The sequence below is a fragment of the Ptychodera flava genome, chromosome 8, assembly GCF_041260155.1.
Source record: "Ptychodera flava strain L36383 chromosome 8, AS_Pfla_20210202, whole genome shotgun sequence".
NCBI classification, from domain to species: Eukaryota; Metazoa; Hemichordata; class Enteropneusta; family Ptychoderidae; genus Ptychodera; species Ptychodera flava.
In genome coordinates, this window is record NC_091935.1 from 13,147,970 (window position 1) to 13,170,555 (window position 22,586).

A 22,586-nucleotide genomic window follows, 5' to 3' on the forward strand; every position below is an offset into this window, starting at 1 on the left:
GAACTTTTAATAGCTCATTTTAACCACCTGGGTTTTTTTTTTGGGGGGGGGGGCACAGTCTCCCTGGCTCTGCAGCTCTGTGAAGTAAAAACAGCCCTAGGATTATGGTGCTTTATATAATTGTTCAGTAACAGCCAGGTATCCTTCAGTCCATCCAAAAATTTCATTTAAACACAGCAAATATAAAATCAAAGTGAAGATGTGTGCTGTTTGTACAATTCTTACAAACCTGAAAAGCATGACTTTGACAAATTCAAACTTTCTGGCTCATTTTCATTGTGTTTGAATCCATCATCACACTTCTTACAATAGATGACCACGCAAAGGTACACTTATTATTTCTTGACCATTGCATCAGTTATTTGTTGATATGAGACAGTAGACATGAAATGAGTACAGATTAATGGTGTTTCATTTTAAGTTTTGAGATTCGTCTTTGACTTCATGCAGGTGCTACTGCTGTGCTTTTTATGACAAATTCAGCCTTAAAAGTAGCAGACATAGGAATCTAGCTAAGACTGAAACATTGTTATTTCCTTTTAGCATAGGCACTGAAATATTTTATTAACTAGATGTATAAAGTTACATTTTTTGGATATGTATAGAAATAACTCTGCCCTGACTGTTAACATTATTATAATTACTAGCATACATGTATATTACGGAGTTCAAAGGAGTGGTGTAACATTAAAAGACAGCCAATAAAAAAACGATAAAATATGCACAAAAATGGCAAAATTTCAACATTCACATGACCTTTCAATGTAGTTACGACAACAACAAACAACTGCCCCTAGATTCTTTGGGATGGTGGTGGTAATTGGGTGGGTTCACTGCCAGATGTGGATACTTACTGACCTGTTGCCAAACTGCAAAGTCTTGAAGCAAGCAGTCAAGATGAACCTGCTGTCCATCATGTTGAAGACTTGACATTTTTCTAAAACAATAAGAATGTTACACATAATAATAAATGCCGCAAAAAATTGTAAATATTGGCCTTTACAACTTTCAATGGGCTGGTGCACCATGAGAAATATATGAAACAAAGCTTAGACTTGGTATGTCATATTGACGCTGAATATGCGCAATCTTTGCACTAAATCCACAGTAAAGTGATCATGCCCCATCTACCGGGTAGTTAACCCTAACACATATAACTTTAAAGTACTACAAGGCAAAAAGCTGCAATTAAAGGAAAGGGGTGTCTGCTGTGCTCAAAGGTCATATGGGACCCATATGACAAATGAACACACTGTATCCAAGGTAAGTTGGGCAATTGGTGAAAGTTAATACATGTTTGTCATAAAGTACCTAATAACTTTTAAATGGTGCAGCTATGTTGACGTGATGCATCTTAATATCGCGCATGAAATACCACTTGCTTGTAAACAAGAGAGGCGCAGTTCAGATGACCCTTTTTCTTTAAAAAAATTCTTTGTTATTATCCAGGATTAATTTGTGATGGAATATTTCTATTGACACCAATTTTGGGTATTTCATCTATGAAACTCTTGTACTCCAAATAATGTATCATTTCTCTAGTCCTATGAAAATAGTTCTTAAAAGGCACATGAGCTGTAACTTTTGGCATTATTTTCATGATGTTATATTCAGATTAAAATTAGTTCACAGTGTTTCCGCCAGGACACGCCCTTGCGACAATGTTCCCAAAACCGAACTCATTGTCCTGCATTCTTGCGGGTCACCTTGGGTGCACTCGTGAGTCGACTGTGTTGGGTGTAGTTTATTAAGTAATATCTGTTATTGATGATGTCCTTTGATTTCCATAATTATTTTGTGGCTTACACTTACGTACTTTCGGAGCTAGCTATGATTAAAAGTAATTAAAACGCTGCACTTGATATCGTAATTTGGTTGATTGTAGTCTGCTTGAGCTCTGATAGGCGACAGAAATGGTATACTGCTACAATTGCCTGAAATTCAAACATAGCGACATGGTCCCGGTACCTTGAATTTTGTTGAGTGAAACTAATTTGTTACAAAATAATAAAAAAATTTGATAGACAACTTATGTACGTTGTCCCAAAATGTGCAAAATGTCCTCCAAAATAAACATGGTACGTTAATAACTGAAATCAAACTTTTACTTGGGAAAAAAAAATTCAGTCCCAGGATCTATGGTTGCTCATGGGGCGCACATGCTGGACACGGTCTCAGTTTGTGTTTAGAAGTTGAGAGGTCACCGATCATGTCACTGTGCTGATGTGCTGCACTGAGCCTAGATCAATAGTTTTATGCTACACTGTAGCAAAATGGCAGTCTTTTGGTAGTCATGTCAGGTTAAGCTAGAAAAAGGTGATATTTTGTAGTGTTTATGTTGAGGTTAGGGCATATTGGTAAATTGTTTGGGTACCCCGGTAACATTGCTTCTGTCTCCCTATTTAATACATGTACCATACCAAGGGGACCCCAGGTAAAATAACTGGGGAACGCCAGTAACATTTACCTACTTACTGCCCTTAGCGAAAAAAAATGTTTTTGGTGAATTTTGAGGGATTCATGGTAGTGGCAAGACCCTAATAACCAAGCTGTAGATGTGTGTTGGCAATTTGTAATTTGGATGGAAACTTTGCAACATATCATCAAACAAACTTGCTCAAAAGGTGCTTGCAGGCCAATTTGACGTTTGTCAATGGAAGTTACCATAGCTGTGGTCATGGAGCTAGAAACGTTTCTAGCTCCATGCTGTGGTGGAGGGGTACAAGTAAAACACCACAGCTGTGGACCAACAGATATTTAGCTGCAATAGCCCACGGGCCGTGCGCCAGATTTATTGGCTGTGCATCCCCGGGCTGGGGCTGCACAGCAACGTTAACCAACACGGCAACTGGCGCACAGCCCGTGGGCTACAAGATATTGCAGCTACTCGATATTTGCAGTCGAAACCAACAACACCCCAAGGCAAAAACCTCGAGTTGCTGCATTCTTGTAGCCCACTTTTTCCGGCGATTTTTGGATGGTGGAAAATATGGCCGGGGAAAGATGTGTAGTAATACTAGTATGGAACTGCAGCGAAACCTAGCTGCAGTACTGTAGCCCGATGTTTTGCCTGGATATTTGGTAAAACCTCGAGCTACAGTTGTAACTTGTACTTTCTAGCTCCATGACTGCAGCTAGGCAAAACCTTGCTGCAGTTTCGTAGCTCCGCAGCAAGGCAAAACCTTTGGTTGCTGCGGATCCGTAGCCCTACCACTCCACGCAGTGGTAGGGCCACGGATCCGCAGCAAAACCTTTGGCTGCTGTGCGGCACGCGGCAGCTAATCAATAGACGGGCATTACAGCCGTTTACTTTGGAATGAAATGGGTTTTCTGGGGAAAAGACCGTCCATCAAACCTGAGAAAACTAATGGAACTTTTTTGCGACCAAAACTAACCTGAAATTGTAAGACATGTAATATTGTTTCAAACTTGTCCTGACATGACACTACATCGAGATTTCCCAGTGCCTTGTTGTGTTGCGTCAAAACGAGGCTGCTGTTGCACTTTTTGTCTCCCGCCGCGTACCAGCACTGAGTGCATCCCCATTTTAGTTGAATGATACACAAAAGTCATCTTCAGAGGCGCATTTTATGAAAGTGAACATATGTTTTAATTTCGAACTAAAATTTTAGCGTTGAAACCTTGATTATATTTTTAGCAACAAAATTTTGTAAGGTATATTACTCCGCCAAAGTGTGGTAATTGGGTTAATCCAAGATGGCGCGAAATTTGCATTTTCAACTTTGAAAACATAATACTGAGTGACGAGAAGTGAGAACGAACGAACGTGCGTAGGCTGTAACTTGTGTAAAAAGCGAAATCAGAGCCTAATCCAACAGGTATGGATTCATATTGAAAAATAATCCATTGCTAGCATTTCACCTTCTTATTTCTAGCAGAAATTTAAGATTTTATGATGTATCAAACAATTTGTGTCAAGTTCTTTTGCATCATTTCTAAAACCGGAAGTGAATGCAACGTTTGTTGTCGTGTAGCAACACGTTTACACCTCAGCCGATGACATTTGCTAGAGTCTGATAAAACAGTGCGGGCATAAGAAGTCTCGATATCAAAAGTTTGCATTTATTTTCTGTAAAAAAACAGGAGAAAGATTCCGGTAAACTCGCTGCCTAGAGACTGCCCTTGTGATACGAAGTGTACACAATGTCATTGGTTCGTGTCCAAGCTCTGAGACAAAATGGGCCTACGGCCGGTAAATCGAAGAAACGGAGTAAAAAGAAGGCTGCGTGGGACGTAAGTCATGCTATGCTTATACTGTAGGCATTTAAGGTAGTATTCATAAAGCTATAATGTCATCACCGCTGGTCAAGAACCGCAGATCCCGTACAGTACCCAAACACTACAGGGTAGCTGAGCCGAGCCTCGAGGTTTTGACTGGGTGTGTGAGTCGAACGGCAAATCCGATCCACATACTCAGGCAAAACCTAAAGCTACACTACGGCATGGCTACGGAGATGGTAAATCTTTGCCCGTGCATCTCATGTCACATTTCTGAGCTTTTTTATTGCTGTTTTACATGTAGGTATTACTTTTGAGGTCCAGATACAATCAATCAATCAATCAATCAATCTTTATTATACTCAACTCACACTGGCAGAGAGTGTGGTATGGTACATTCCAAAATTGGACAAAGTACAAAACTGAACACTTTCGAGAGGACAACAAAGTATCCAAGTTGTACTATAAGCAAACTGTTTAACAGTGGGAAGGCTACTGGAGGGTCAGCACAAATCAGTGTTCTTCAAGAATATAGCAAGATCTAGAAAATTATACTCCATAACCCTTTTAAGGGCCGTTTCTTTTTGTGTGACACCGGAAAAAGTGGAGCAATACGAGACCCCCGGGCAATTAATATGAGACCTCCGGGCAAGTGGAGCAGATACGAGACCCCCGGGCAATTATTGAGACATTGATTGGCTATTGAATTTCTCGTTGTTGTCATTTGCTATTTGGGTTATGTCATTTTGGAGAAGACTGACATGCATTGGAAAAGAGTTATTTTAGAATTTTGTAGAACCTCAGACAGTGGAGGTAGCACTCTGTGGGCATCATTTTATAAGTGGTATAGCCACAACTGATGGCGTCAAATCGCCATACACAATACACAGTGCCATAATTAGGGACTGGTCAGTTTCTTCAGCCTGGGGGGGCCGGTGGATTCATGGGGGGGGGGGGTCACCCTGTTTTTGACTTTGGTGATAGGGAGGGTCACCATGTTTTTGAAATGTCCAATAGGGGGGGTCAGTGTGTTTTTGAATTTCGACACAGGCTCATCATTGCTTAAAATGCGTCATGTCAGCCCCAAATTTCTTCATTCAGTTGCGTTTTTTGGCGCGCCCTTCGGGCGCATAACTTTAATAATCAGACATATTTTTCAGCACGCCCAACTTTAACATATCAGGCATCATACATATATCAGAGATATCTGTATGTTCAATATTTTTCAGCGTGCTCTTTGAGCGCAATAATATCAGACTTTTTTCAGCACGCCCTTCCTGTGCATGACTTTAAGATACAAGACATATATATCAGAGATATCAGGATGTTTCAAATTTTTCTCGGCGCCCTTTGGGCGCCATACTTTAATAAATCAGAGATATATGCCAGAGATATCTTGATGTTTGCTGAGATATCTTGATGTTTCAAACTATAAGATTGACACTTTGAAATTTCTGTTACAACTGACATGTCAACAATTTCATTAAAACACAGAAAGACTGTTAAAATATAAATGTATGTAAAATATAAAAAAAAATATATATATACATAAAATATGTATATATAGATATAATATATATATATATATATATATATATATATATATATATATATATATATATATATATATATATCGGTATATAATTTATGTCCACCTTTGTTTTACATTTGTCATGTTTGGGGGGGGTCACCCTGTTTTCGAAATTTGGGATAGGGGGGGGTCACCCTGTTTTCAAAATTTGGAATAGGGGGGGTCAGCCACTTTTTGACGTCGGCAAAAAATAATCCATCAGCCCCCCCCCCCCAGGCCGAAGAAACTGACCAGTCCCTTAGAAGGCCTCTGTGTTTTGTGTACAGCAATTTGATGTCACACTTTGTGGCTATACCTCTTGTTGCCGATTGTGTGCCACCTCCATGCTCAGACTGAGGTTGAACTATGGTGAAGTACACAACAGGAGGAGTACATGTATAATGTAGACTACAATACACGTAATATTGTATACTATACAGTAAGATAGTTGTTTTGTTTGTCAAGAGATCCTCTACAAGTTGCAGTGCCTGAATACTTTATTGTAACTGTTTAATTTTAAAAATATCTACATTTGGTGCCAAACTTGAAACTGGAAGCTGGTACTCTGTCTCCCATTAGTATGAGAGATATACTGATAATCCGAAGAAACTTTTAGCTTTAATGGTGTGTCAGTAAACTTTGCATTTATTAGATATCCTTGTACAGATTTACATGTACATACTGTAAACTTGTCAGTAACTTATTCTAAGGACATTCTTTGTCAAGAGCGGAAGTTTCAGATGAAATTACAAACTGATAAATTTAGCATCAGTTGATACAGCAACATTTACTCTAAAAGCTGAACATTTAAACTTGTGAATATACAGCCGCAAGGTATTTGCTTCAACATTTTCATTATTTCAATTTTTCATTACATACCCTTATATATTTTTACATGTTCTTTTCATAGATATTTGTAAAGGAAATTGTTTAACCTACTGCTCATGTTTCCTACTCAGTTGAATTTCTTATATCACAAGGCTAGTTAACAGCAAATGAACTAACTATTACTTGGCTGTTACTGTACATTGCACACATAGAGGTAGAAATGTCTCAATTCTTCCTCCATGATCATTAGTGTATAGTATACATGCAAGTGTACAATATAGATATTTAGAATATAATGTGTGATTTATATCTTTTGAAAATATTCAAAGCATATATTTTTCTTACAGAACACAAATTCAGATTTAAGTGTTCACAAACTTTCACCATCTGAGCTGGTAAGTAACATATCTTTCCATTAACTGTTATAGTATTTTTGCAAATACAGGGAGTTATTAATATTGATCAATATTATTATTTTGTGAGCTACGCCCTAAATGAACGACACCAATTGGTGTTGTAGTAAACTGCCAAAAAAGTCTATGGGGTGACCCAAGTGTCATCAAAAAGCCACAGTACCGCTGCAATATCACAGCTACAGTAAGTATAGAAGTACATAAGTGCAGGAAGTCTCAGTATTCCAAAGAGACTTATACTTAGGCAGCTAAATGTTCTTGTACTGTAAATGTACTCCACATTGAAACAAAACATGAGAGCAAGAAATCATAAGAAACAAAAATTATTTGTCCTATTGCATTCAACATGAAGAACGTAACAAAATCAGCAACAAATGAGGCTTATATCCACCAAGTATAGCAACAAAGATTTACTGAGATTTTTGATTTGACTTAAAACTTGCAATGAGAAGTGAGACAGCTCAGTCATTTGATCGTTTGGTGTGCACTCAAAGGTAAAAATGAATAAATACTGACCATGTAGGCTGTTTGCAATTTTTTTTTCCTCACAGGAACATCGGCACTTGATACATCAATCAAATAACCTCTCAAGTGTGAAATTGGAAAAGCAACAGAAGGCTTTGATGAAAGGTAAAATACCATCCAATATATATGTATCGACTGATAAATCTCCTCATATCAATTTATCATGTGCAACCATTGTTACAAATTTAAATACTCAAATTCGATTTAGGTGGACTTGTCCGCACTCCCTCGTCCACTTTATGGCTATAAATGAAAGTACTGCCCCTCGGATTATACGGCTACAAATAAAAATTATGATTCAGAGCACGCAGTAAATTTAGCTGATACATGATATTCATTTTGAAATAGACAGTATGGCTTTTTGTTTTTTGCCCCTCACATTATATGAACAATATCTGAAATATTTGTCTTATCTTGTGCTCTGGTTGTAGTTACCAGAGTATTGTATATCACATGTGTCACTCCAAAATATGTATGCATTAAAAGGACTTTACTTCATCTTTGTTTCAATTCTTGCTGTATCTTTTAGTTTTACAAGTAAATATTCTGTGGTTCTGTGTTAGAAGATTTCAATAATGCTTCTTTCAACCACTACCAGCTCAACTCATGTGGTTCTAATGTGTATCAATCTCTCATTATGAGAATGAGCTTTACATGAATATTTCTGTGTTTGTGATCAAGGCTGACTCCCCCCATACAGTTGAATGATATACACTGATTTAATATTAGAAGAAAAGAGACTTGTCTCAAAGCCTCTCAAAATTTCTTCCAGAAATATGTTCAGCTTTATTTTGAAAACATGAATGTATTCTTTCTTTACTATCTTCCAAATTACATTTTCTGCATGAGTTAACATGATGCAATACTCTCTGGGTTTTACTTGATTTATTTGCTGACGTATGTTGTTTATGCAGAGCGGAAAAGTAAATACAAGAATGGCAGCAAATATTGATAAACCAAATACTAGTATGAGTTTTTCAATTTATTTTGTCAACAGCATTAAGAAAGACTCCCCAGAGTGAAGAAAGGGCTAGAGTTTCTGTGCTACGGGAAATGCTCTACGATGGTGATGAGCTGCAAAGCGTGCTGTCACATACTGACAGAGTGATGGCAGTGGTCAAGGATCTGTTTGGAGATGACCCAAAACGCTATACAGGATTGCCAAATGTGACCTTTGCCCCAGGACAACAGTCTAACATCGACAGGTAGGCAATAGTCGCAGAGATTGAAAGAACATTTACTTACCCATACTGTTAAAGCATTAATAATTTACGTGCATTTAATTTCTGTATTTTCGCTGTAACATGAAACCCGCTAAATTAAATTCCAGAGAAAATGTTAAATAACAATAGAATCTATTTCTATTATTTTACTGGCTAAAACAGTTAACTTAAATCCTAGAGAAATGTCTCAAACATCAAAATAATGAAATTAATTATTTAGGCCAGGAAGGAAAAATAGATTGTTCAGCGGAATCGCCACTTCTACTTTGGCATATTTGGATTTTTTTTTTGATCGCGGCAAATTCTTACTTCCGCATTACAAATATTTTTAGTACTGCCGCTGGTGGCGCCCTACACTGTGTCGGGTTTTCGCGGGCACGGGATTTTGAATGAGACTTCATTCGTGTTCGGACTTAGTTGACCGCCAACACGTTGTTGTTACGTCTGAATTTGGCGAATCACGACGCAAAGTGGGTCGATTTGGCCAGAAATTTGCTCGTTTTGTAAAGGTTAGTACATGTCACATGAGTATTAATTTGATCGCCAACATTCGACGTGATGGCCAACAGTTAGTTCCAGAGACGCTATTCAGTGCAGTGTTTGTCCTGATATTACGTTCGGTGATTTGTTCAACAAGATCATGACAGCAGATGGACGGTGCATCCGATTGAATGAAAATTGCATCGAAAGTATAAAAATTTACGGCAATGACAAAACACATGGTTGCGTCGATGTTAAAGTACGATCTGAATGATGACTATATAACTTCACTCCGATCACAGCACAGTGTCGTTAGACCATTGTGTAAAATGTGTATATATAGACAGTGGTAAAGAGGCCAAAAACATGGGCCAAAGTAAATGAAAAACTCAGATGCTAGGTCCCACCAGGACAATATTAAAGGACAATATTGAATTCTTTGATTTCAGTGATTTGCTGTACATTTCAGTTTTATTCTGAGAGAATGTTGAAATGCTCAGAATATGTTGTGCAAACACTAATTGTGAATGTAATGGCCTATGTTATTGTTGGGAAATATAGTATTGAATTCAGTTACCAGTATCAGTGTTTCTTGTCTGAGATATTTCTGGTAAAAAGGGAAACAATTATCTTGCCTTGTCTGCATCTGTGCAAAAATGCCAGAGAACCGCATTTACCTTCGGCCTAAAAAAAAATTAAAAAAAAAATTTTGCTCGCCGCTCCTGGAACTTGGTCCAAAAAATCCGATGAACAAGATTTTTTTTTCTCTGGCCTTACTTGGATTTGATTTTACTATTTTCACTGTAACATGAAACCCACCAAATTAATTCCTAGTAAAAATGTTAAATAACAACAGAATCTACTGTTTTACCAGCAAAAATATTCAACTTAAATCCCAGTGAATTGTCTCAAACATCAAAATATAAATTAAATCCCTGTGAAAATTAATGATCTTACAGTATACAGTATAATACTGTGTACCTGACTCTGGATACTCATAAAACAAAATGATTATGATTGAGCATTGTGTGCCATTTACTAGTCTCTTGCCATGAAAACTTTAAATTGGTAGTTTGGGTTGTTTTATGCCTTTCAACTCTGAACAATAGTTATATATAATCCCATGGTATTTTTCTCTGTTTGACATCATCATATACGAGTGTTTTTCGCTGAGCTGTACAACTTCGAGCCGAAGGCGAGAAGTTGTGCGGCTCCGTGAAAAACACGAGTATACGATGACGTCAAACAGAGAAAAATACCATGGGATTATATATTTATCACATGAACAGTCTTCTTATTTTTCTTTTGACGTGAATGGATCAAAATTATCGTAACAAATTGCATGAGTTTCGTCGCGATTTGTGTTTTACTTACGCGGATTACTTTCATTTAAAGAGTAAAGCGGCCCGTCACCCAGGAGATACTTTCATTCATAAATCCCATCAAGCTGAAATTTGCTACATCAAATGGTATCTCCACCAACCAGATGTACGGATTCGGTCACGTGAACCTGTCAATCATTGTCTCGCGCTGTACCGATGCCAAGGCAAGTCAGCCATCGTGCTAGCGACGGATAGCCATAGTATTCAGAGTTATTCAGACTATTTACAAATAGATTTATGAAGTAAATGCAACGACACGATCGAAACAGTAATTCTCATTCTTAGAGATTCCGTTGCTTTTCAAAATATCAAGTTTACGACCTTTGCGAGCGCGAAAGATTCCGTTCGATGACACACAGAGTGTACCTCATTGCATGTTTATGCCCACAAACGCTGCCGTCACCGGTCTCTGCCATGCCGGTGTCAACTCATTAATCCCGATCTCGGTCGTCAATGTTTTCGTCTTAAGGACTTTGATGTTTGCAGTGACATATATCTCACCCGTAGATACATCCTAATTTTACTTGACGGAAACTCTGTTTTGAGTGTTTTCTGAGTCAACTTTCGAAGTACATCGGATTCCAAAGCGCTGCAATGCATATACAGCTCAACAGTTGATGTCTTCGCTATGTAGCGGGGACAGCCTTCCGCCGCGCTACAGGTTTGATTCCGAGCAAGAATTTACGGAATTTTTTGTATGATGGAAATTTATCGTTGTTAGTCGAATGACTCTATGCTTGTGCCTGTATGTCGCTTTCCGAAGATTATACTGTACTCATTTATTCAGTTGAACTTCCGTTGAGGTGAAGATTTCAGGTTTATCGCCAACGGGATCGCCAGGTACGACGTCCACATTGACTCATTGAGCCTTACGAGGCGACTCGACTGGATCGGCGGTATCCCCATTCGATTCTCGGGAACAGCTATAGTTTTAGCGACTCGAAATTTCGCTGGACATACCTTCTGTGTTTCCATGTGTGGATTTATCGGGTCACCTTTTTTGAAAAAGTGTCATGAGAGCACGGCATCGATCACGACAAATCGGTCTATGTTCACGTCGCGACTCGCATATATGAACGGTACCGTGCAAGAAAAAAGTTCCGGTTGATGACGTACAACAGGGGTAATTCGGATTTCTTATCCGTCCTGTTCTACGTCACACAGGTGAGAATTCGGGCCAGTTCATGTGATAATTCATTAAACTTAGATATTAAATGTTCATAGACTCTGCTGGACTGAATGATTCAGGTGTTTGTGGGCCCGTCCCAGGTAGTTGAGCACTTACACATGGTTGAATCGTGCAGTCTAAAGGCACTTCTGGTCGTCAATTTTAGACAAGGATATTATAACATTTGAAACTGTTTGACACGGACATTTGTATGGAAACTTTCTACATGAGACTTCAATTACCACACATAAAACGTATGGCATTAGAATTGCGCAGTTTCCTAGAATCGATACAAATTATGATAGCTGAGACAGTAATTGCCAGGCACAACAGAAGCATCTCTGCATTAGACCTGTAAGAGATGAACCAACCCAAGCGATTGGTATACTCTGAGATTTTGACAATTCACAACATACATACTCGAGCGATGGCAAGATATTACATCTACACCATTACATTATATTGAAATTCCGGTGTAAAACATTAAAAGGGGTTCTTTCTCATTGAGAGTTCATGTGTGCAGACTTGTGTGTCTCAAAACTTTGATGTTGTCGGAAAAATCCATCATGTACTGAAATTATGCCCAGGGCACTCCTCATAAAAGAAAGGGCACTAGGGACTGTCAACAGTGTGTGTATGATACATTTACGTGCCTTGTTAAACCTGTTCAGTGTTTACCATACTTAGTGCAACGCTGTAATTGTCCATATTTTACTCCTCTACCGTGAGTTATTTTACACTCTGGTGTAATAAACAAATAAAATGACCAGACTTATAACATTTTTCCCGTAATTCTTGAGATTGATGTCCCTATTGTTGAGATGCTTGTGATTCACGTCTTTGTTTCACTTTACATTTCTGGGACAGTGTTTATCAGTGTAATCTATTGCAGTAAAGTGCAGTTCCCTCCTTAAATGTACCGTACATCTATAATGTATACACTGCATGATATACTTTTATTTTATCAATACCAATATTATCGTACCAAGAGAACTGTAGGAAACTCATTTATTTTCCAAAACCACTTTTCCCAACCTGTGTACAGTTTATTGTATAAAATGCACTTACAGTATGTAGTAACTGTCTTGTCCTCATTGCAGATCAATGTTGTCCCTCAGTCAGTCAACAGAAATACCAAACAAGAATGAAAAACCTGACCCTCCCATTCTTAATGAATTGTCTGAAGAATCAGAAAGTGATGGTAAGTTTTCTTATGTACTTGCTGAGGTTTTATTTTTCTGGAGAAAGTTTTGGTATGTCTTTTGATATAATAGTGCAGTCTTCGGGGCTTTCCATAAGGTGATTTTGAGGGATGGGCCAGCCCTCTGAATTTGAGCAATCTTTTCTTATGCTAAAAAAAACTTAAAATAATTCATTTTCATAACAAAAGTGTATGCAAATTATGCATAGCTGTGTAAATTGACCATGATCCCTCAGTTTTTTCAAGCTGTGAAGAATATTTGCCTCCCTAGGGATAGTGATAGTAATCTTTTCGATATATTTTTTCTCTCCAACTTTTCAGCTTGCAGACCTTCATAAAATAATAGTATTGGATATGCTTTAGTTTCTCCACATGTAGTCAAACTGGTGTCTTGGCCCCAGCCATGTTTGACTGTCAAAATTGCTGGTTCATGTATTAGAGTTGCTAAATAACCTGTACATATCAAATTACAGTAAAACTATATCTGACGTAAAACTGTAAATTTCTTCAAAGTCTTGATTTCTGTTCACTGGCATATCAGAAACTTCATGTTCTATAAGGAATTATATCAACACTGTGCATATTGAAAAGTCAAATCCCATTAACTTGCATAGATGGAGCAAGTACATTCGATTACATTGTAAACTCTTTCCCCATCAGTCTCATTAAATGCCATCTTCCAAGTGAGTAAAGAGCAACATTGAGCCAAAAACTACATGCATTTTCACTTACTTGGCATGTATGTCATAGTGGCTTAAGTTAATATAAGTTGTGTTTACAGTGTCTGTGTTTTGAGGGACCTTCAAATATTGAGTTTTTGTAAAAAGTCAATACACGGGACATGTTACTTGTATACTTCACTGGTTTTGACGAACTTGAACTGACATTGTCAGATGAACTTGGGAGTATTGATATAAGGGTTAGGCCATGTTGGCTGTCAGATGCCGTTTATATTTCAATTAAATTTGATATGCTAATAATGATGTTGCATCAATGGGAAAAACATATTTTTCTCGAACTGAAAGGAAAACAATCGACATCATACATTGTATTGAGCTTTCTGCTTGATGTCTTTTAGTGCTACTGGTAAGCTGTATAGCATATGATAAGGTACCAGCAAATTTTAAATATTAGATATTGCAAGTTTCATGCATGCTCTATCAGTTCTCCGAAACTGTTAAAATGATCAATGAAAATACAGAAAGCTTTCAAGTCTTTCCTTGAAAACCATAATGATTATTTATTTCTTGGAAAGATTTTAATGGCTTTCAGAAAACAAATGACAATTTATTTCTCAGAAATGTTTAGATAAAACAGCTAGATTTATGCGAGATCACATGTAATTCTTTGAAAAGTTCTAATAAAACAGCCATATTTATAGATATTCTGCATGCTAGATCATGTTCTTATACAAACCAGGAACAAAATGGAATATTCTTCAAAGTTGGATGTTAAGTACAACAATACATGTATTCTGTTGACTATAATCTTTTCATACAGCCACATGATGAGTTTAATTTAAAGTGATCGAAATACATAAAAGTTGTTCTTTCACAGTACAATATTTCATAATACTTTGTAGTTAGTGATTAGGCATGCATGAGATAAAAATAGACGGTATAGCATGCAAAGACACATGCCAAACTATCATCAATATCACTAACCTTCCACATTTTATCCTTAGATTCCATTGGCAAAGTTTGACATAAGTTTGACTTAACAAACAAAAAAATAAAATACCTGAACACCATTCAGGACAATGTTCAACCCCCCCCCCCCCCCTCCAGTGTTTTATTGTCTGTTATTCACATAGATAAGGAATTCATAAAATCAAATTGATATTTGTAATTCCAACCAGATGATGATGACACCACTCTCTGTAGTTCCCAGATGAAACCAGAAAAAGATACTTCAGAACCAACTCAACTCAGTAAGTAACGTATATCATTGTCTCATACTTATTTGTAATCAGACGTTTCTCTCTGTTTGTACGTACTTAGGCTCATTACATAGACTGCATAAGTTAACCACAAAATCCATTAACATGAAACATTGAAGAGGCGCCAAACAGCAAAATATGACATTGAAATGGATGTGTTCACTTTAATGTACCACACTAATGCACAGAAATGACAGGCCCTTTGAGAAAAGTATAGCAAGGACAACATGACTCACTGGATCCCAGGACTTCTTAATAAATTTGCATGATCAGTCAAAATGTGATCGACAAGAAGATAAAAAGATGAATTTGGCATATATCTGAAGGTGCATCAGTGTCTCATCATAATTGTTGAAAACTAAGAATAACTGCTGATGTAAGATACATGTAAACATCTACCAAATGTCAAATTTGTAACATTGGTGAACTCTTTGAGAAAACTTTGTAATCCTTTGAGTCAGTCCTTTACCAATGTATGCATACAGTATGTAACATTCTCTTTAAAGGTGTACTGTCACCTGTTCCAATTTTGCCACAGTTACCATGGAAAGAGAACATCTAACCAATCACAGATTTTAAGCGGATGGCCGCTTTTTTAAGCCCTCACAGGGGCATTTTGAATACAAGGAACACCCCTTCGACCATGGGCATATTTAGATTACAGGTGACTGTATACCTTTAATCTAATCAGTCTCTAACGAAGTGCATCGTCAAAAGATGCATGACTATTCTCCATTATAAGCAGTCATTGTTTCCAGAGTCTGCATACTTGACCCATATTCATTAACACACTTTGGAATTTGTCACCAATGAAGCTGTAGATGCCATCCTGGGTCAGTGACACATGACTTGCCATACAGGACACGCTTTACATTATACATAAAAGTAGTCTATCAGTACGGTAGCCAATGGAGTAGCCGCCTGCTTCTCCAGGAGAGAAATTTTATTTTTTACTACAGGCAATTTCAACATTGCCTTATCACTATTGGAGGTATGATGTAGTCGTTGCCTGGAGATTATTGTGATGGGTTTGGGTTTTTAGAATAGACTAAAAGATTACATTTTATAATTTCCATAGTTATTTGCATATTAGCATTTGAATAACAGAATCTTCACTGTTGCCGTCACTTCACTGGCAAAGCTTTCTTTGTAGCCTATTTCAGATTTTTTCACGACAAGGAAACATACACAATAAAAACAGACCATAAAAATAAAGAGTCATGTGTATGTAAATTCTCGAAACTTGAAAGAATTATTTGAAAACCAGAAACTTTTCCACACAGAAAATGTGACTCATTCTTTTCCAAAACATCAGAGAGATTCATCGTAGACTTCCACCAGCCAGTTTTGTCTGCCCCAACAGACCTGTCTGTTTATTTTACTTTGTTTTGGACGTGCCATGTCCTAGTCTCATTTAAATGAAAATGCTCACTGGTAAGTCAACAGTGTGATTTGATCCATCCATGTACATGTGCACGTGGGAATTGGCTTGAAAGAAGTGAAAGCATGCCTTCTACGCTAATGGAAGAACTATCAGAAATGACAGATTTACAGTGTATTCAATCTACCCAATTTTCTCAATCAAGTGACACAAGTTGATTTTTAATGGAAACAACACTACAAGAGGGACAGACTGTCGCACACATCTGTAGGGAAAATAAAATTTCCGCAAAAAGAATAAATGGCATGTGAGATTGAATGAATCGCCACACAGATCTTCCCTTTCGCTATATTTTATCACACCTTGACATCTTCCACTACTGCTATATTTTCATAGCTGTTATACGTAAAAATAGGCCCATTTCTTAATAGATCAGCGCTAGCACGTACCAATATATGAATGTGTGCATTGTCGTTTTACATGCACTTCAAGAAACTGATTTAAAGTATTCTGCATCTGCTATTTTCATTAACACTAGAAATAAAGTGTGTGTAAATCTGATCAAAATTGGGGGAAAAATGTAAGCATTTCCTCCACAGTTTTGTTAACTGGAGCAAAAGAGTACTTTGACCCATTGCACATGAGACATTACAAGACCTTACTTGTAAGTTTTACACAACAATGTAAACGCACATCATTTTGGAATTTTGTAAGCTGATAAAATCCTAAGAACCATTTAGGTATCACAACTTTCTATACTCTGCTTCAATTAAGCTGTACATACCATACATTTATACATGATTGTTTCCTGTATTGTATATGCACATATGTGTACTTCTGTTATCAAGATGTTGGTGCCACTGATTTACAGTAATCTTTACACACATAAACACAGGTGTCATATGCATTCAAGAAATAAAGTATGGCATCAATCATGTCTTTTAGCTCCCCTGACGAGTCGATTTTATTCTGACCAAATCCCAGTTTGATCCTAGCCATGTTTATGTTCCCTGAAAATATAACCCTTCTGGTGACAAATATGAGATACAGACCAACTGATTTGTTTTTGTTAAACTCAGCTCATCTTCAGATCGTAAATATTGAGATGAGAGACTTACAAAACTCCACGATGTCTGATATTTAGCCAACTCCGTGTTTTTTAACTTTAACGAATCGTTTCTCTTGCTGATATTTAGCCAAGTTCGTGTTTTTTAACTTAAACAAATCGTTTCTCTAACATTATTCAATATGTATTGGAATACCAGTGATACTATACGATGATGATACGATATTGAAATCATTGTGATCAGATACTACACCACAATAATTCAGTTTCTGTTCTGATCATATCTTACACACAGTTTCATTTTTCCCTGTCAGGTGGCATCAGTGACATCATGATGACTCCAGAGAAGACGCATGTAATCCCGGAAGGTGAGGGTTTTATCTCATCTGATTTGAAAATACATATTATACTTGCAATGGTACCACAACCTGGATTTGATGAATCTTTTATCATGTAGAAGTCCATCAGGGAATATGTCAATGCATGATTGTTATCTTGGACTCGGAATGTTTTGAATGCTAAACCCCTTAAAGTCACAGATTGAACTTTTCACTTTTTTTACTTCTGTTCTCCATGTAGTTGTATGGCGGGGTCCTCCACAGCCTTTGAAATCAGAGGGACGGTTGATTTACATAACAATACATAATTTGCATGTCCCTTTGTTGTGAAACTGTATTCTTTTGTTTGGTTATTAACATATGAAATAGATTGCTCAAAAGAACAGGGATGGGCCACCCCTCAAAAGCCCCTATTTGAAAGTCCTGCATGATCATATGTAACTGAATAACTGATATTTATGGAGCAGGGTGGTAGCGTTCAAGAACATTTATGTAGTGAAATCATTGGCAGTTGTGGAGTGTACATGTTTACGGCATGTACACAAAGAATTTGCGTGCAGCAGCATAGTGATTGATGTGGAATGAATGTTTGATAAAGCATTAGTTTTTAACGTCAAACAGTCTCAGGATCTCAAATTGCAGCTTCAGGCGAAAGATTCATCATCAGCAAAAACAACTCCCCCCTCAATAATGTTGTAGTCAAGTCCTCATTATAGCCAATTACGCTCGAAGAAAGTTTCATTTTATCATGATCAAGGGAAGTACATTTCATACGTTGGGTTGAATCAGAAACAGCAATACAAGATGAGTGTAAATACCAAGAGACCGTCACTGAATAATTCCCTTTCATAACTATTATAATGAACCTGGTAATTTTGCAAATTCCTCTTCCATGATCAACTATGTCATCCACACAAAACATTGATCATGAAGCAGATAAATTTGCAGATTACTGGTTGCATTGATAACCCCACCACCCAAATAATTTAGGGTCAATAGAGCAAAACATGCTTGTACAGATGATTCTGGTGATGGACACATTGAACAATGCGATAGATATATGAGGTTTCTATATATTTGTATTGATCAATCGTTCATTTCCATGTGACATCAATGGAGCACATGATAATTCATCGGCATAAAGTAAACACAGAAGAATAATGAGCCAGTCATGATAAATTACTTGATTAGTCTTTTATTACATATGTACAGTATTTGATACATGGTGGGCATATAATTTTGCCATCAAGTACTTGGCCTGCTTTTGAAGTTGCTATTTCTTATAAATAATTTAGTCCATTAGGTCCGCAGGTATTCATTTATTTATATAGTTTGAGAACGATAATATTTTTCCACGTCATACTAGGTTAATCTTTCATGATTGAATGTAAATTTTGTTCTTCTGGTGAGAAATGTTTCGTGGAAATGTTTAAAGATTTTTGTGTATGTTCTCATACATCACGGTCCCTCCACAATACATATACCATTATTGGTGTCTCAGACATTCTATCTGTTACTTCGATTCAGTAGTTGTACCGTAATACCAGATTGGATTGTAATTTGGTTAATGGTGCCCTAGGTGAATTCCATCTGAAAGTAGATACACTGGACCTTTGTGTACATGTATATCCGCACCATAAAGTACTATCACTAGCATCCTGGGTATAACTGAACATTTGAACATGTGCGATCACAGAAGATTCAGAATGTACCAGTGACCCATGTCACCTCGCCAATTTGAAGTTGCATTTTGTTCTCAATTACAGCAGGGGTTGCCTGCAGCTGACTGAAATGAAAAACGATATCCCTGAAAGTTAACAAGTTGCTCGCTAATTACAAAATGAAATTGCTATATGGCTGGAAATACAGCTGGGTAGTTTGCTAAATAGGTGTCCCATTTCCAGTCACCATCGCTGTAAATAATTTAAAGAGTTTGTAAATAGTGGTAGTCTCTTTCAATTTTCTCATTACTTCAAAAAGCACCTTTGCCATCTTGAAAATATGATGACACAGTATACGTGTAGGGTTACAGAGTTTTTGTTTTTGAAGGCTAGAAACAAGGGTGTTAGGTCACCAATATTTTATTGATATATCATACTGAACAAAGTTGTTACTGTTACTCAAAAAGCTATCAAAGTGAGACTTGTCAAAAGATTTCAAATTGATGATACACTCATTGTACATTTTACTAACACCGTTTTGACTTAATCCAAAAATCTAGCAACATATTTATGTAATGATTGCAATACCGAAGAAGACAAAAGACCGAAACGCCTCATAATCTTCTTAACACCTCAGTTAATCCTGATCCCGAGCCTTTTTGAAATTAAGGACGTCAGATGAGGTGTTCTTTCAATCTGTACTGATATCAAACTGACAGCAAGCCAACAAATTTTCTTTCCTGGCTTTCCTGGTGCCTCCCTGGCTTTCCTGGTGCCTTCTCTGCTTTTCCTGGTGCCTTACCTGGCTTTCCTAGTGCCTTCAGGTTTTGCCAGTACCTTCCCTTGCTTTCCTTGAGCCTTCACTCCAAATATATTCTACAGTCTGAAACTTACATAGATTTTTGTGGACGCTGTAATAAAATACTGATTGAAACTGAAAGCCTCTATGCTGCACTCTGACAAATCATATCTCAACCTAACTGATTATTATATATCTTTAAACAATGTTATTTTTGTATAGATTTCCTGTAAATAAAACTGCCAACTTTGAAAAAAATGTCTGATTTAACTCTTGCAGAAGAAACTCCAAAAGGACTCGCCATCAATGATACCATCAAAGTTCGCAAGACAAAGAAGAGAACAGCAAACTTTGATGACAGTTCCAATATCTCAACGTTCTCTGATGCAGATGGATTGAAGAAGGTCAGTAGGAATAGTTACTGTAACCCTTTGACCCCCGTTTCCCTCCCTAGAGGTCCAACTTTACTATAGAAAACAATGGAGTCATTTCAAACCACGGTGATGAAAGGGTTAAGAGCCTCTCATTTCTTGTATTCAGGTTCATTTTTCTGGCAGTATAATTTTACTAGTCCCACAAGATGTATGACAAATACTGGCTGTATAAGTTAACTAGTCTCACAAGAGGCGTGGCAAATAATTTTTTGTACTACCCACTTGTTGTAATTAAAACAGGGCAAGCGGTTTTACACTTTTTATGTTATTTTTTGGGGGCAAAGGTAGACTTGGTTCAAGTCTGTGATTTGTGAATGTTTGAGTGGAGTGAACGCAATGATTTGTATTTTGCTTTCATGTGAAACGCGCACGTGAGTGGACGCGATGAGTAGGGTGAACGCGATGAGTGGAGTGAACGCTATACGGCGGAGTTTCACCCGAAATCACAGACTTGGCTTTCTTGCAGGGTTTGCGTTGCTATAAATTATTCATGAGATGACGTTTTCGTTACTCATATATTATTAATAAGATGACATCACTAAATTTTACACATTGGGCGGAGTTACCAATTGACCCCAACGAGACGTGCATAAAACTCACATGGCGTTGTTGACAAAATGTCAAGTGCGATCACTCCCATAAAAAGTCAGCACGACCTCTGTTCTATCACCGAAAACGCGTGAAAATATCTGTATTGTTTGTGGGCCAAAGTTACAAAATGCGAAGACCGTGGCCGGTTATTCAAGGATGGAAAAAGACACCGTCCTTACAGTTGTAGCCTGTTCTCTTACGTGCCCAAAGCGATGGAAATCAAAACAATGTGGAGCGACTTCGTATGTCAGTGATTTTCCACTGCCGGTTGGTGCGCAGACGAACACATCTTTTCCCTCAATGTAACTCTACACAAGCTTTCTTTGGTAATCTCGCATGATTAGCGTGGTCGACCGATCAGTTGTAAAACGCGGTTGATGTACGAACTTGATGCCATCATTCGCCCAGATATAAAACGTACTCGATGTCTAGCTTTGCACGGAGATGACAACAAACTTTTTAATGCATGCAGAGGCTTATTAGTAAGCGTTATTCTTATTGGCCAGAATAACAGCAGGGGCTGTCAATCATTTTGTATTTGTTCTACGTCACTGTGTACACAGTCCGTCTCACCGCCTGTACTTTGCAAGAAGTCCAAGTCGGTGAATCCGGCAGAAACTAACTCACTACTGCGCAGACTCAAACGTGACGCATTCAATCGCTGGGAAAACCTGGCGTGAGCTGCCAAATTCCGGATAGGTTTGTACGAAATAGGAGAGACACAAGAGAAACTATTATAGATGATTTTATTTTTTTAAAATTCACCGACTTGAACCAAGTCTAGGCAAAGGCATTTTTAGTTCAATTTGATATAAGAAACTGAAATGCTGTCCTGAAGCTTAAACATTCAAATTTTATGATCATTTTTTTTTTGCATCTGCCACATATACTGAATATATGGGAGTTTAACATCCTTTTGCCACCATGCTTGGGTCCAATTCTTTTAGTTTTCTGTGACAAAGTTGGACCTCTATACAGAGAGATGAGATGAAACTTGTCAGCTTGATTTAAAGTTTTACATTGTTTGAGCCATTCACTTTAGCCACCACACTTCAGCTCCTACATTCACGCAGATAATTTCTCTAGGGGACAGGGGTACAGTATTTGAATAAGCATGGCCACTCCAGCCACGACACAACATCCCACATTCGGCGACGTAAAATGAATATTCATACACCTAAGCTTGAAAGGAGATGAATCCATCTGCCATACTTTAATAGCTGCAAGTAGCGCTTCTAAGCAGAGCTGAGCTTTTAATGTGTTGTCTCCAACATTTGTGATAACAAAAGTGTGAATGACCCATTAAATGTTATTCTTGTTAGTATTCCGTGGGAATTCACATGATTAA

At 37.6% G+C, this 22,586-nt stretch overlaps 2 protein-coding genes across 4 annotated transcripts in view; one reads left to right on the forward strand and one right to left on the reverse strand.

Moving 5' to 3' along the window:
* The window catches only part of LOC139138526 (coiled-coil domain-containing protein 152-like), a 50,310-nt gene extending 46,812 nt beyond the window's left edge, over positions 1-3,498 (reverse strand). For 2 of the 3 annotated variants that reach the window (XR_011553630.1, XM_070706935.1), the window contains exons 1-2: positions 3,396-3,498; positions 859-937 (exon numbers count right to left, since the gene is read on the reverse strand). Coding sequence is in view for 2 of the 3 variants with exons in the window: in XM_070706935.1 (XP_070563036.1) it covers positions 859-937; positions 3,396-3,412 (96 nt within the window). In the remaining variant the exon portion in view is untranslated. Of the gene's footprint in view, positions 1-854; positions 938-3,395 lie in introns of all 3 variants that reach the window. The other variant, XM_070706936.1, reaches the window with a different exon arrangement.
* Positions 3,499-3,724: 226 nt separating this feature from the next.
* The window catches only part of LOC139138525 (spindle and centriole-associated protein 1-like), a 33,324-nt gene continuing 14,462 nt past the window's right edge, over positions 3,725-22,586 (forward strand). The window contains exons 1-9 of the mRNA XM_070706934.1: positions 3,725-3,839; positions 4,105-4,254; positions 6,985-7,032; positions 7,602-7,680; positions 8,573-8,780; positions 12,929-13,029; positions 14,888-14,959; positions 17,730-17,783; positions 20,493-20,617. Coding sequence (XP_070563035.1) covers positions 4,165-4,254; positions 6,985-7,032; positions 7,602-7,680; positions 8,573-8,780; positions 12,929-13,029; positions 14,888-14,959; positions 17,730-17,783; positions 20,493-20,617 — 777 coding nt within the window. The 5' untranslated portion in view covers positions 3,725-3,839; positions 4,105-4,164. The remainder of the gene's footprint in view (positions 3,840-4,104; positions 4,255-6,984; positions 7,033-7,601; positions 7,681-8,572; positions 8,781-12,928; positions 13,030-14,887; positions 14,960-17,729; positions 17,784-20,492; positions 20,618-22,586) is intronic.